The sequence below is a fragment of the Gavia stellata genome, chromosome 23 (genome assembly GCF_030936135.1).
Source record: "Gavia stellata isolate bGavSte3 chromosome 23, bGavSte3.hap2, whole genome shotgun sequence".
NCBI classification, from domain to species: domain Eukaryota; kingdom Metazoa; phylum Chordata; class Aves; order Gaviiformes; family Gaviidae; genus Gavia; species Gavia stellata.
In genome coordinates this window covers 1749964-1766178 of record NC_082616.1, presented here as the reverse complement: position 1 = coordinate 1766178, position 16215 = coordinate 1749964, and the positions used below count along the sequence as shown (strand labels likewise).

Genomic DNA, 16215 nt, shown 5'->3' with positions numbered 1-16215 from the left:
TCTAAGCTCTTTCATAGCCAAGGGAGAGAACCAGACACCTCTAGGAATAAGGTATCTGAGGCAGCTGGGTGACTCAATCCCAAAAGAAGATCCATTTTATGAAGGGCCAGTGCTGGGAACTCTTACTCACGTAAGCAGTCAATAAAACTGCTTACCTCTCCTGCGTATTATTGAAACACTACGTTTTCTCCACAATACGCACTCATATTTGTTCTATTGTTTGTCCTGGCTTTGGTGCTACAGAGGGCTGCAGTCACCTCCAATCATCATGGTTCCAAGAGAAAAAGCAGGCTGAAAACCACCATGGAATGAAAGCCCGTTTTCCCTAGAAAGACGCGATTTGTACTTTTGTAAAAGTCACTTTTTAAAAGCCCACGTTTGCAGTTGAGTTTCAAATCCTCAGACTATACTAATTTTAAGATTCTCTGCCCTCAACAGTATTTTTTTTTTAATAAATATGGCCTACAGATAAGACATTAGATAATTTTATTTTAAAAATTACTAGTACATATGCACATATGTGTGTGCATGCATATAAAATGCTTTTCCCAGACTCACCTAAGGCTGCATTTTCCTTTTTAAGAGGCTGCTCCCTGGCAGCACTAGCCTAAGCACTGTTGGATCATTAGAACCTGCAGCTGCTGCGAGCAACGAACACCCCAAACCAGCACGCTGCCGAGACACTAAGGATCCCAGTGTCTCGGGACACTGAGATTCCCAGCCGAGTGATGACTGTGCTGCCACTGAAAGGGACTGTCCTCCAGCGTTCCTGCGTCCTGGTACTCACCTAACTCCCAGTTGGTACTGGCGCTGGCAGAAGGTGGGGCAGGGAAGGTGGAAACGCGAGAAGTCAGGATAGGGACTGAACGCAGTGCAGTAAATCCAAACCCTGAAGCATGCATTAGTTGAGGACAAGAGGAAGATACTCTTTAGCCCGTACCTTCGGCAAAATGGAAAAATACTACCCTTGCATCTGGAAGTGAACAGTTCACTCCTTATTCTAGCACATATTCTAACGAGCTTGCTCTATGTCCAAAAATAGGTTATAGTAAGGAACACAGAAAAAGCATATGGCTAGTCAAGTTGACAAACACCATTTAAAACTCATGCAAAGAGTACTATGAAATTGCTTAAGAATCGTACAAAATAGGAAGCCTCTTTTATTATTTAACACTTGAAAAGCTGCAAGTTTAATGAATTGTCTGTGCTTCAACATGATTATCTCACGATCTCTCTGTTCACATTATGTGTGTGGCTTGTCTTTCTTCCTATTAAAAGATAAAGTGTCTTAGGGCTGTATGCAAAGGCAGATTTTCTCGGAGTGCCTTTTTTGCACCAGTTCGTAACAGTAGGTATCTTAAAATTCTGTCCACTACCTCCCAAGTCTTCCTTGGGCTTGACGAACTATCCATCTGCATAGGAAGTGACAAAGATCTCCTGCAAATGAGCTGCACAATTCCTCTGCAGCTAACGTGAAGCTGGAAAGGAGCAAAATCCTTAAAGAAGATGTTCCAGAGAGCCAGAAGTCCTTATGTGAATGGACAACTGAGACACTTTTGATACCGAGAGACAATGAGTGATCTTCATCCACCGTTTGAAGTTTAACGTAATTTCTCCACTTGGCTGCATTACTGCGTCTGTGCTTTAAGATGAGCTCTTCCTACTGTTCAGTCGCATAAGGTTGATAATGCTGAGGTACATAGAAGTGGAAAAATGGACAACTGGAGACTACAGCATCTCTGAGATCTTGGAGGAGAGTTGTGCCTAGCGCTATACTGAATGCTACTTTCCTCCCCTTCCACTAAACAGAAGCATTGCAGATACATAAGGGATTACAACGGATACTGGGTGGAGATGGGTTATTACACGTCATGCAGAAAAAGGATTCTGTATTTCTTATTACATGTTTCCTATAAATATGTTACATTAGAGCTTAAACCAGCTAGCTTGCCTGGCATGAGAGAGCAGATTACTGGGCATGCAAAACAACTCCTTTTGCTTTAAATAAGAAAGAGAGAGCTTAAATAATGACGGCGACAACCAAAAATGTTATTATTGGCTCTGAACTATTATGTGAACGTGTATTCTCCTTTTCTGCCAACGTAGAAGGCCATCACAAGCTCTTGTCTACAAGCAACAAAATCAATGCCTATGTTTTCATGAGTCTCAGCAGCACTGCGACTTTCATAAAGGTGAGAACGGCGTATACATCAATATGACAGACTTAAGCTTACTTACCATCCTGCCCTGGTGCTATATACTTTCATTGGCTGCTAGGTGTAACTCAAAAACCAAGGATAGGTTCAAAAAGCATCCTGTGGTCCGATATCAATTCCATGTCTGTTCGCATAATCATGTATTGTCAGAGAAACACCTATTGCCAAGACTGGAGAGCAGCAGTTTCAGTTACCGAGATATTCTGGGTAGCCCAGTGGGAAGCTGTGAGATGGAGATCTCTGAGAGCTACCAAAGCCCAGGCTGACAACTAGTCCAATGCACATGCAAGTAGCCGCTCTGTAAAGCGCGTGTCTAACAAACACAGGTTTCCAGACCCCGAAGACTGGAGAAAGGACGTGAAACCAAGTTGGAGTCACCAAACATAACATACCTGTTGACTTTCAGGAGGTTAATGGCAACTGCAGCATCCAGAAAGCCGATGGAATCATGAGCCATCAACAAGGTCCAGGCCTTGGTTGCAGTCTGGCAACAAACTGCAACCACCACATAATAGGAAAAGCCTTTCTGAGAATGGTTTCCTGAAGGGAAGGGCATATGCAATCCTTCCAAAGAGTGAATGAGTAATGCCAATCCAGTGCAGGAGCTATTTTCTTTTAACACTTAAAAATAACTCTACGTTTGAGGGTGATTATCTATTTCCTCCTGGTCCCCAGTAAATAATTCTTCACCTCACACATAAATGCAGTATCACTCCTGCCACCTCATTCTCCCAAAGGCAATAATATCCATGATTGTGCAGAGACACGACTTCAGCTTCTCTACCACGGGACATAGTGGCCGACTCTGGCACTGATACCTGGATCTTATTTCCAATAAACTCAACATAATGCAGGGAAGATAAGAGATACTGAGACTAGCTGAGATTTCAGCCAGTTGAAGTTGGCATGTACATTTTTTCAATCAGCTAAAGCAATGATGGGCACGAATATGCATGCTATGCACTGGTCTGATATCACTTTTTGAGCCGGAACTTCTTTGTTCAATTTTTTTCCACAAAGTCAACAAGTGGAAGAAATTTAAAGTCTCCATCACCTCTGTGAAAGGCAGGACGTGGTTATGCAAACCACGTCAAGAACAGTAACACGTGTATGACGGTAACAAGCCCAATAAGGCGTCGGTTGGGATTGACAGCACTGTAGCAGGCTGATGACTGAAGAGCCTAATTACAGCTTTGCCGGTTGTTTGTCAGACTCACCTAAATATAGCCAGCACACCATAGTCTTCAAGCCATTTGAGATTATTAACTGTGGGATAATTCCAGGCTTTCAGACTTCACATTTTAAGCTCTCTCTGACGAAGCTGGTGAGGGGTCTGGAGCACAAGTCTGCTGAGGAGCGGCTGAGGGAGCTGGGGGTGTTCAGTCTGGAGAAGAGGAGGCTGAGGGGAGACCTCATCGCTCTCTACAACTGCCTGAAAGGGGGTTGTGGTGAGGTGGGTGTTGGTCTCTTCTCCCAAGTGACAAGTGATAGGACGAGAGGAAATGGCCTCAAGTTGTGCCAGGGGAGGTTCAGGCTGGATATTAGGAAAAATTTCTTTACTGAGAGTGGTGAAGCACTGGAAGAGGCTGCCCAGGGAGGTGGTGGAGTCACCATCACTGGAGGGGTTCAAGGACCGTGTGGACGTGGCACTGCGGGACATGGTTTAATGGGCATGGTGGGGTTGGGTTGGTGGTTGGACTTGATGATCTTACAGGTCTTTTCCAACCTCTGTGATTCTGTGTGTGACTCAGATTAGTTTAGAGGAGACATGGAAGGAAGGCAGGAGGGAATTAAGGTACTCCTTTAGGAAGTGCGAGTAGGTAATAATATTTGGAAACAAAACTTTGTCCAAACCCAGATATGGCAAATACTGAGCTAATACTATGGGGCCAAGAGCTGGCTGGTCCTCTATGGTGACCTACACCGTGCCTTATCTATGACATATAACTGCCCCTTCCTCACCAATACAGGTGACACAGGGATCCCTGAGTGATCAAAAAGGCCTACCCAAAGGGAAGACATTCAAGAGGCTTGGAAAGGGTTTGGTACTACAGTTAACCAATTGCTCAGGGAAGCAGCAAAAGACAAACATTTGAAAAAGATCCGATGACTATTGGAGATAGTCAGAAGCTGTCTGGACACGGTCCTGGGCAACTGGCTCTAAGTGGCCCTGCTTGAGCAGGGGGGTTGGCCCAGATGACCTCCAGAGACCCCCTCCCATCTCAACCCCTCCGTGAGCAATGTGAACAATGCACAGAGAGAGGTATGTTGGAAATGGCCAAAGAGATGACAGCTCTTGGGATGATCTTACAGCAGCTAAGGAAGTGGATGCGTCCCCTGTGCAGAATTAATAGGAAAGGGGTGAGACTCTAAATCACTGGTGCTCACAAGCTCAGCCAACCTCGCGTAGACTAAAACCCTCAGGTTTGGGGCAGGCAGGAACAGCCTCGTTTGCACTCTTTTCTCACATCTGAAATTTGTTAAGGAATGGTAAGGAGACACCAAGTGAGGCAACGTCTTTGGGGAAGAAAGAGGCTAAAGGCAAGCCCTGCAATAGTGGGAGACACTGTTATGGTTATAACTGCTTCAGGCACACGTACACCACATGGTTGAGAACAATCATTTCAAGGCAAAAATAAAAGTTAAATACTGGTATCATCACTTGTCTTTCTGACCAACGATCATGTATAATTGTCTGGGCAGTAAGTTTTTATGTCAGTCTCCCAGTGAGACCTAGCCTTTGCTTCAAACTCTAGTCCTACCATTTTCATGGCTATTAAAGTTAATGCCTATTTATTAGTCTCATATTCTGTCTTCACTGATCATTGAGTTCTTGAAAGTTAATACCGACTTACGACTCCACCCTGGAGTACCCTCTTCATCCTGGGAATACCAGGCAAGATGCTAGATACCACCAGATCAAGAAGATGCTTTCTGGAATTTTCTGCCTAGTTTTACATGAAACTTTCACACACAATTATCTCGTACAACATACCTCTCTGAATAAAGGAACTAGAAGGAGTTTGATTTTTGCGGTGTCAGAAGTAACAGGGGTAATTAATTGTGGATATGATTCCAGGAAAATCTGGGAATAGTATTCAGCTGCTAAAAGACCACACAACTCCCTTAAAAGACGGCCTTTTGCAATTCACTTAGATGAACTGGCTTAAGTCTATTCTCAAATGAGACATGTCCAAGACTGCTGACTGCTAAAAATTCATTGTTTCATTCTTCTCTTTCATTACCACAGACACTGCTGTTATAAATTAAGAAAACATACACACATACACACAAAAAAAAAATCATGTGTGGGAAGTCAGATACCCCTCAGGTGAGAAACACCTTCCACCACTACTTGGGTAATGGTAAAATGTTGGATTCGGGCTGTGATGTGCAAACACAATTGCACTTCTGTGAAAGCGCTCCTGTACCCTGGATGCCAATGCTAGAAGGCTCATTGCAGCTGAACACTGAACGAAGCAATTTTGGTGTCCAGCCATACCTTAGGGATTCGATTTTGGGGTGTATACTTCGGAAAATATCAACCTTTCTTGCCCTACTTTTAAATTGGTATTTAAATTCCTAGGAACTTCACTACTGTCTTTGACATCTAAATGTTTTTTTTAATAGGGTAACATAATTTCAAGTATTTGGAACCTGTATCTCGAGTAGGAACCTGTCACGTGTCAAAAAATCTTTCAGGAGCAATTTCCACCTGATAAACTTGCTGATATATAGATGTTAATAACAGCATTTGTGGTTTTTGTGTTCAGCAAATGTGATGAACGCCATTAGCATGGGAAGGAAAAATGAGCTCCAAATACTCAGTCAAAGAGTTGCAGAAGCATTTTTGGAGTCTTTTTCCTTAAACTCTAAAGTTCTAGTATTAACGCTGTGTTTGTGTAGTCTAAAGATTAGCATTGCTGCTCCACAGCCATTTCCTATGAAGACAACCAAGACAGGGAATTGAACGTGCCGGGACACTTAGGTTCTGGTCGGAGTGGTAGCCGAGGCTTTCTGTGCCCAGCGAACTTGGACAAAACACTGAGTAAGATATGTTATTTAACCTCCTTTTACCTAAGTTTACCTCCATGGGACTATTCCCCCTACATAAGGGCATGTGCTAAGTTCATGTGTGTGTAGTGCCTACACCTTTTGATGGGAGTTTTTTCAGAGCTGCTGAACATTGACACTATTATTGAGTAATAAACAAACAAGTTATTTGTGCCAACAGCCCAAGTCATACCTGGGCACTATTTTGTACTACGGTGTGAGGAAATTGTTTAATTTTCTTTTCTTTTCAATGCCAGTACTTTTCCAAATTTCAAAAAGCATTCCAAGTAAAGTGCTTTTGATCTGACGTTATTAGATCACCTTAGAGCAAAACAATTCAAGCACAGAAAAAAGACCGTGCTTACAGAAAGCTTTCTGAATTGCAAGTGACCGTACAATATTTTAACACACCCAGTCAGCAAAACTTTCCACTCTAGCTGTAATATAATAAACCAGGACACTGCATCTGCTTTGGAGCCTTCCCTAATGATCTTGTATCCTCCAAAATCCTGTAAAAAAATTAAAGCTTTCGGTACCAGAGAAGGCCAGCACAGAGCTCCGCTCTCCCCCACGGCCTTAATGAATATGAAAGTTTCAGTACTCGGACCTTTGCTGGTCTCAGCTGGGCATCGGTGGCAGAGAGGTGGGCTGCAAGCAGGCAGGCACCGAAATATTTGGGAACTAATACCCTGTGTAAGAGTAGGAGCTACCTGACTGTGTTCACAACACCACGGTCTTCTCAGCGATTTCAATCCTGCATCTTTTCTTAATCAATTCCAGCTTTCGGACAATCTAAAACTTAGTCAAAACCAACGACAGTCAAACCCAGCAGTAACACATGATTTCAGCACAACGCTAAAGCAGAGAGATGTATTTCCTTGGATGCAGACCTGTTAAAAAAGCTCTCAAGCCATGAGCAACAGGGGCACAACCTCCATCAAGCGAGCTGATAAAATCTCCTCCTCAGATGCCTCTTCTCTGCCTGGTAGTACCACAACGCTTTACTTTGGCCACTTTGCTTTGACCCGAGGGCCAGACTCCACCAGAAATCAAATAACGTGCAATATTTTTCATACAGAAACTCCAGCGAACAGGATCGAACCCCATCTCGGCGCATTATACAACTGCTACGTTCTGATTTAATATTCCCCTGGTTGTGGTTTTGCATATTAAGAGTAACTTGTGAACTGTGCTTGTGGCCTTACTACGTTGTTTTCTTTTGCTATGAGCAGACACAGATTAGATTTCTGGTCTCCTACTCCTTACCCTGACTGAGTGGTAAAACGACAGCAAGATCAGAGCCTGGAGGGACAAGGACATGTCAGCAATCCGGCTGAGTAATTAAGCAACGAAATGACAGGTATGACAAGTAGTTTCTTTCAATTCTTAAATTAAAGTACAGCAGCTCCAATACAAGGCAAAACAGATGATAATATGCGTAAATTGGGAGAGATGTGCTGGAAGGGAAACCTTCTGTCCTCTTCTCCCTACCCTTCGAAACAAGCAGTCAGCATGGATCAAATTCATTTTTAAGAAGGGCCCATTAACCTATACTATTAAATGCTTAGTTTGTTTAAAAAAGCTAACTGCTGAAACACCAGAGTTGAAATTCACACCAACAGAAGTTAGCTGTTGTAATCCTAAAATACCTACGGCGCACATTGCACTCTTCAACAGAAGTTAACTCCTGTTTTCCCTTGACAAACACAGATGTATGTGCATACACAAGTATGCTTAGTCTGGACGTTCCTAATAAACAGTTAATCTGATTTAAAGTAGACTGTCTTTTTCTTAAAATTACTTCGACCTACCTATGGAATTGGACATACATAAATCCCAATACAAATAAACAGTATCCAGTACTAAGCTCTTAAAACCCAGATTTATGATAGAAATGTGGAGACAGACTCTTCAGCAGGGGCAAGGCTTAGCGGCACTACAACAGATCAAGACAAAGTATTGTTCAACATGATTTTCTCCCTTCTCGACGGCACATCCAGCTGTCCTGTCACATTTGTTACTAGAAGACTCTTTTCTTTGAAACTGCAGTTGCTGTTACTGTCGTCATTAAATCCTTAAAGAAAAAATACAAGCTCCTACTGCTGCTCTCTCCCTATCAACCAGCAAGTGAACAGAGATGAGCCAACACCTTATTAAGCATAAGCAAGGCTTTTAAGATGGCCTGCAGAAATAAATAGGATGTCTACAATACACATAAAGGTGCTGTTAATAACAAAGACAAAATTCTGGTATGAAAAACCTACCTTAGGAGAAGAAGAAAGCTCCCTCGATGCAGGAATAGCTGACGTGTTCTCACTCATGCCCGTCTCTGTCTTTGGCAAGAGGTTTGGTGGTTCAGGAGCCTTTCTTTTCATCTTCTTTTCTGGTTCTTGCAGCGGAGCCACTTTAATTAAAGCAGGGCTTGATTTTGGTTCATAAAACGGATTTGATCTAATTAAAAGAAGGGAAACATATTTCTTTGCTATCTCCTTGCAATTAAAACCAAAAATAAGATCTGTTTAGAGAAGCCAGTGACTGAAATGCTTTTATTATCCCACGTAAGAGTACGTTTTGCCTTTACATGCTTTTAGACACTACTTTTTCATACGATTGAAAAGTGAGTTACAACAGTTCAAACTGCATTAGGTCAGAATTTCCATAAATTTCACAAAGTCCTGTAAATGACAGAAGTTTTATCAATTGCATAAAGGGAACTCTTCAATTATACTTCGCTATCTATCGAAGAGTGATCTGATTTACAGACAAGCTCAATAACAACAAATGTGAGTGAAGTTGCTGGCTGTTTAATAGTCGAATGAACAGAATTAAGAATACTTCATTAGAACAGAGATAAGAATCAGGCCACTTGCACATGCATGCTTCAACAGGGCTTTAGAGGCCTTGCTCTTGGCTGGCCAAGTCTGAAAATGTTGGCCTCCGTAGGTACTCAGTCCACATCGACTGTATTGTAAACTCGGCACCACGCCATTTCAAGAACAATCTTTGGATAAGAGGACAGCGTAAGAAAACCACAGCTGACTTGTGTATACCTCTCCACAGATACCAGTAGCCATCATCTGTCTATTTTGAAAGTGCTTTTTATAACTAAATCTCGTTTAAGAAACACAGTAAACATCTCCCACCAAGTGGATGCAGTCCAAAGAATTATTCTTCTTAACTCTGGCGTTCACGTTCCAACTCCGCCTTTGCTCCACCATAAAGTAAAAACTTCCACAGCATTTCCAAATTTTATCTATTAGTTTGATACATCAAATATCAATCAATAATACATCAAAGAATGGCTTCTACTATGCACTTCAAAGAGCCAGTGATTTTGTATCCTGCTATGGAGACTTATGGGAACCTTCGTTGCACTGAATTATTTTATTCATAATCTTCGCTTTTCATATTTTGCAATCCAAAACTGGACGGTTAATTACAAAACTGACATGTTAATTAATTCCTTTCTAGACCATACTTCCCCTGCAAGATATATTTATCATATATCTCGAACTATGTTTATGTAACTAAGCCACTGCAATTCCCAAAGATCTATCTACATACAGTTCCATAAAGCATAACTAATCACGACAAATAACCTCAGTCCCTTGAATTCAACTCTAGATGGAAACAATAACGCATATGGCATTACAAAAGAGCCTACCTAGCCAGATCCACTTACAAATTTCCTCTCAGGATAAGAGTCGTGAGCTAGTACACACTGTTTTTGAACAACTACAACAGCAAAATTTGGGCACAAGTGAAAATCCAACTATTCATCCAGTTTCCTTTCACACCACACTGAATTTCTCTCAATTTTGTGTACTTCCAGTGTGAAAATATGTCTTTCGGTCTCACGGACTGATTTTAGAACTTATTTTAATACAGTTTACCCTCACCTTCTTTTCACTGAGAAAAAGCAAGCAATTAATAACCCACACCGCAGAAAACAGGTCGACTTCCGAAAGGCAAAGTTTACTGAAGCACATAAGCGAAGACCGAGCACGAAACCTCCAGACCTTTCGGAGAATCTGCCGCTGCTTGTTATAGAGAAAGAGATCTAAATCCAGATACCGAAGCGAAAGGAAAGACTAACACTAAAATAACTCATCTGCTGACTGAAGGCAACTTTCAGGTGTTCCCACTTTGCTGCCCGTCAAGCGCAAAGCCACCAGCGCAATCAAAACTAAAGGCAACATCAAAATAACGAGTTAAACAGAAACGGATGGGTGTTTTCCATGGGAGGCAGTAGAAGAAGGAGGGTATTCAGGCTGGAGTGGCGATTGCACCGAGCTGTCAGTAGCTCTAATTTAGCCGACAGCCCAGCTCAGCTGTCTTCAGACACCGGAAAGTTCAAAGGGAGGTGAAAATGAAGATAAAAGAGATAAAGGCTGAAGAACAATGCTTTCTACAGGAGAGCACAAGGTTTTCTTTAGTTCAACATAGTTCTTCTGCACGGCCAACAGACACAGCCTGTTTGGCAGGGAAGTCATTTACCTCTCCTTACTTGGAATGAGAAAGGTGTATTTGTAAAGGTGTTAAAATGAATTCAGTGCGAGAAAAAACCCACCACCACCTTATCAATGAGAGTAAAACAAGTTTGGAGGAACCACCTTTTGAATTTTTACGCTCCAGAACTGTCTGCGCTGCGTGCGTGATCGTGAAGAACTGTACCCTGCTGCTGGCACCAGAAGGAAGTGCTATAAGGGACAAGTGACTGCCTTTATTTCCTAGAGAAGAACTTGCTAGAAAGCCAGACGAAAGCCCCGCGTTTTGGCCATAGTACGGGCAGAACACACACGCACTACTTTCCACCTTCCCCTCCGCATCACTTGTAATTGGTCTCACAAATATTGAGAAAGATTTTTGAAAAATTAAGTTTAATACAGAAAAAAAAAAACCAACAACAAAACAAAACAGTTCTTGCCCAAAGAGGCTATGAATTTTGAAGTCGTAGGGGTCTGATACATGTAGCAGAGTTTGGGCCAACAGCTCCCCGAGGGCTATACAAGAAACTGGGCATGGGAAAAGCCTGGCTGAAGAAAGCCTTGGTTGAAAAATATTAAAGCGCTTTTCTCCGAGGTCAGCTCCCATAGTTTTTGCTTCTGTTATTTAATTGATCCAGACACTACGATTTGCCTAAAGAGATACTAGACTGTCCACCACAAAACGAAAAAACCCAAACCCGGTATGAAGCTGTCACTGGCAGCGCGGTGGCTTGTGGCTTCTTGTGCACCAGGCAGCTTCAAGAGATGGCAACTCGATAGTCTTTCCGATTAGACAGCATTATTCTAAGCCATGCAATAATTAACGGGATAAGAAGCCACACAGCCAAATAATATCTGAAAGGAGGTTTTATTCTGACCAATTTAAAAATGATTTTGATCAGCGTTACTGGTTAACTGAAAAAAAATCCACATTTTATTGAGGAGGAGAAACAAAGCTGTCAGTGTGGTAGGGTTAAAAGATCAGGCAACATTACTAATCAGAAGTACTAAGGTTGAAAGCATGATTAGTAGTTGTAAGCTGTGCTATTGTAAAACAATTAAACTTAACTCAGCAAGGTGTGCAGTCCTTTATCGACAGGTAGCCACCTACCATCTTGATTTTAATGTACCAAATTCAAAAAGGCAAAAGCAGAATTTTACACTACCATTCAAATGCCCAACCTAACAAAAGGAAAAGGTGGTCTCAATCTCTAGCCAGGTACGAGAATTTGGCCAGAGGAGGTATGTTTTGAGAGTGTAGTTTTACAGCAGAGTCTATGTACTGGATGATCTAAGTCCCTCTGTACCGCGCAACGCCTCGTTATGCTTATGCTTGTGACCGTGCTTTGCTTACATCTGTTGTGAAATCGTACGTTATCTTCACAACCATTAGTGAAATAGGTTTCAATTAAGCCAATTACCCAAGGTAAATCCTTCAGAGAGGCGCAGTGAGGGTAAGTACCTTTTCCAAGATTACAACGAGAGTCTGTTACAAAACCGGAGTCAGAGTTCAGCTCTTGGGGCACTTTGTGTAAGCTCTGAGTCCAGAACCAGAACTAGGGATCTGCCCAAGCAGAGCCCAAGACGAGGGTCCTGATGCTAACTGGTGTGTCCACGTTCCCACGACACGTCATTGCATTTCACACAAAATACAAGAGGGGAATGCCAAGTGGTGCCTTAAGCGAACTCCAATGGAACGTTTAAGACACAGGGATAAAAATACATCGTATTTCCTGAGCAACAGTAAATGTCTTTCAGGGGCCTTCTATTTCTCATGCCTTCCATCCCTCAGGTTCAAAACCACTCCTGGGAAAAGCACTAGACCAGCGGTAGTCAAAAATCATTAAAAACTACCCAAAACAAAACAAAAGATCAAAAGGCAAGATGTTAGGAGAGAGGCTGAAAATAATATGCAAAGTTTTCTAATGCCGTGATATGACTCTGTTGTTCAGCCTTGTCTTGAACACACTGCTCAGGCCAAGTCAACACATCTTAAAATAGATACATAGCAGAAGAAATAACAGGGTCCAGAGACGTGCGGTGAAAATGATTAGAGAGATGAAGAGACTTCTGTACGAAGAGAGATTGAAAAAGTTAGCACCATTTAACTCCGACAAGTGACAAGTAATGGTGAACATGCCAGAGATATACAACACAGCAACTGTTTACAGCAGATAAATCCAATACTACTAATTGTTTCGATAAGCCAGCAGAAGAGACAGTGTATGGGATTAGAAAGGGAACTTATTTACAACCAAGAAAAGGAAACACATTTCATGTAAGATCTTGGGTTTTTGTGGAACTCTCTGCCACAAATTGACACTGAAGCCTAGACTTTAATAGGATTTGGAAGAAGATTAGCCACTTACGTAGACAATAAAAGCATCAGTATTCAGATTAGATAAGAAACAATACACATCTGGACAAAACCCCTCATGATTTAGGGCACTCAAAAACTACCAACTGGCACTGCCTATGAAAATCCTTGGTGCTCGCTGTACCGTACCTTAGCAGAAACTTTCTACTGAAAAATTTGAAGATTAATGACATGAGGAAAGGCATAATAGTGCTTGTAGGTGTGAGTTAGTTATCACAAGTCCTGTGTTCCTAGACTGGAGTTTTGTTATCACACTTATTCCTCCAGAGCGTTCCAGTATAGAGATTCAAAGCTTCTCCTTGCCACACTTCTACCCAATACATTTAACAAATGGTCTCCACGCCTTTTTCAATGACATGGCGCTGCTGTAACCTGGGAGGACAATGTGGAGAGGAAGCTACTTCAGGGGTCAGGACATAAAAAACTTACGGAAAAGACGTAAAAAACTATTTTACAGTGCTTTCTGACTCCTTATGCTTCCGTCTTTCCATGGGAGATTGGTTTTATAATGAAAACACAGAGCAGATTTGTGTTCAGGTAGAATCCACCTATGGGGAGTTTATTTTTATCCTTGGAAAAAAACCCAAAAGGAATAAAGCAAATGGGGTCATTAAAATAAGATGACGGCTGTTGTAAAGAAAGGGCTAGAGAAATCTACAGTCCAGTACACAGAAAAAACAAGGCCGCCCGTTACAACACTGTTGCAAGCCCATTTGGCACAGATTTGCTGAGGGTGGAAATACGAACATAAATATAAAACAGAGAAAATTCTTCACTTGCCCATCCGTGTAGTTTTTGCCCTTTCTGCTCTTCTCTTCAGTCTTTGCTGTCCTCTATACCCATATCTTTGCGGGTGTGAAGTACACCTATTTTTTCTCCCCGCGGATTCTGGGGATCAGTGAACGATCAGGGATGCCTGGTGTGACCGTCAACAACGCGATCACACTCCGCTCTGTTCGCTCAGGCAGCGCCCTGATCAATGGAGCTGGCAGAGATGACAGTCCCCAATGCCCTTTATTTTTAATCACAGAACAAACAACAACAAATCCATGGGCGCAGAGCTTTGAAAGGAAAAAAACGATCCTTTATATACTTCTATTAGATTGCACGGGAATCCTTCAATTTCCTAGAACAAAGCTCTGAACAGAGAAACACAAAGATGATGATATGACACCTGTATTAACTGTGAAAGCAATGCAAATGCCACGCCATGATACATCTCATTAAATAATGTAAAACTAAGTGTTAATTACAGTTGTTGCCTGTAAAATTGCTCCGATGTAATCACCATAAACTGTCTCATGAGTGGTGTGGTTAATGACTAATGACCGCAAACAAGGAGTAAGTATATACCTTCAAACCTCCCGAGCTGCACAGCTACTGCAAAAAGCTCTCACTCCTTGTTAGGTTTCTAGACTATACTACAAGGCAGTCAGTATGAGTTTATAAAAGTTTGATGTGTGGTTATGATAAAAGAAACAACCTAAGAAAGTGCATATGGTGTTACCTGTCCCATATAGAGATTCAGTTTCATGAGACTCTCGAAAACGTGCCACGCAGACTGCAAAACACTCTTCCTTTTTACATACTGCACCGATATAAAACAAACTCTCCATCATCATTAACAAAAATGACTATTTTATGTAGTAAAAATAATGGCAAAAAGGACAGGAAGGACCAAGCTCTGCAGCTCCTCCATTTTTGGCTCATTTGCAATCGGCAGGGCCCGAAGTGCCAAAAAGGCACACAGACTTGTTCCTTATCAAGTCATTTGCTATCAATGAAGCAAAGAAAAGCTTCCTAACTGGTCACGTTCAGCTGAATAGCATGACTTGGCGGTATGGCATTTCCTGCCACTGAGCTGCCTAAGGAGGGATTAAGGATCACCATGGTTGAACCCAACACACCAAGATTAAGCCAGGGATCCCACTAATGCTTCCAAAGCTGCTGAAAGATGAAGAATCATACTCACTCATCTAGCTCCTCCTCTTCAGCTTTACAGGTATCTGCATAGAGGTATTTGCTCATATCCACTGGTCTGACGTTCTTCCTTTTTGCAGGTTGTGGAGGAGAATCTCTTACAGTTACAAATGTTTCGGGCTCAGGGTCTGGCTCATCAAATGGGTTCAAGTACTCTGGGGCATCTTCATCCTTGAAGGGATTGTAATTGTCAGCATAGAAACTTTCTTCCGCCTTTGAAGATGAAGCTATTCCAGTGTCCGGTTCTACCAAATAACAAAAAGTCATTAAACAGACTTAACATCGAGAAAATGTGACACCGTTTTATCAGCTCTTTATATTTTGAAAGCTTACGAAAAGGTCTGCTTCTTAACTCTCAATACATAAAGTCCTAGCCTTAGACGAATTTTCATGCTTTATTTATTTACAGAGTAACCTTGTTTATTCAAAAATAGGTCTTTCAAAAGGTCATTTCATCTAGCGTATATTGAACAGGTTTCATTTTCTCACTTACTAAAGCTCTTCCAACCTAATTAGTTATTAGTTTTCTTATTTGTCATATAAATGGTATCACAACAGATTTTAAAACATTTTCCCAAGCTATTAGCCAATCTGTATCCTAACAAAATGTTCTTAATTATTTATTTGAGCCTTTAATAATATTAAATTACTTTTACTGGATATTAAAAATGGTGATAGTAAGCAGGTGGTCTTTTCATTTCTTAAAATGACTGAACTAAAGATCAGTTATTAGGTATGACCAGCAATTATATTTCAAAACACACGTATTTTCACTGCTAACTGCTCCTGGTAACAATACATAGTCTCACAGTAAAAATGAATTTAAATTAACCCTAAAGCAACAGATAATCAAATTACTCATCTATTATTTGGGCTGTACAACAAAAAGTTATTAGCAACCTGCAGCTGCATGCAGTTCTCTAGAGTAACAGACACTCCAGAAGGAACGTTACACAAAGGTGAATGGCTGCTGGATATTGAATAATACAAATCCCCATACAGCAATACAACATTTCTTACAAAGACACTTAGTGATGTTAATCTTACTCTTCCTGCAGCATCAAATGCTCAGAAGCTCAGTTCAATATTGATGTACTTTCAA

At 41.5% G+C, this 16215-nt stretch overlaps 1 protein-coding gene across 8 annotated transcripts in view; it reads right to left on the bottom strand.

The window, feature by feature from the left end:
- The window catches only part of EHBP1 (EH domain binding protein 1), a 234136-nt gene that overhangs the window by 106712 nt on the left and 111209 nt on the right, over nucleotides 1-16215 (bottom strand). For all 8 annotated transcript variants that reach the window (XM_059828420.1, XM_059828424.1, XM_059828421.1 and 5 more), the window contains 2 exons: nucleotides 15106-15358; nucleotides 8534-8720 (listed from right to left, as the gene is read on the bottom strand). In XM_059828420.1, the coding sequence (XP_059684403.1) occupies nucleotides 8534-8720; nucleotides 15106-15358 (440 nt within the window). The remainder of the gene's footprint in view (nucleotides 1-8533; nucleotides 8721-15105; nucleotides 15359-16215) is intronic.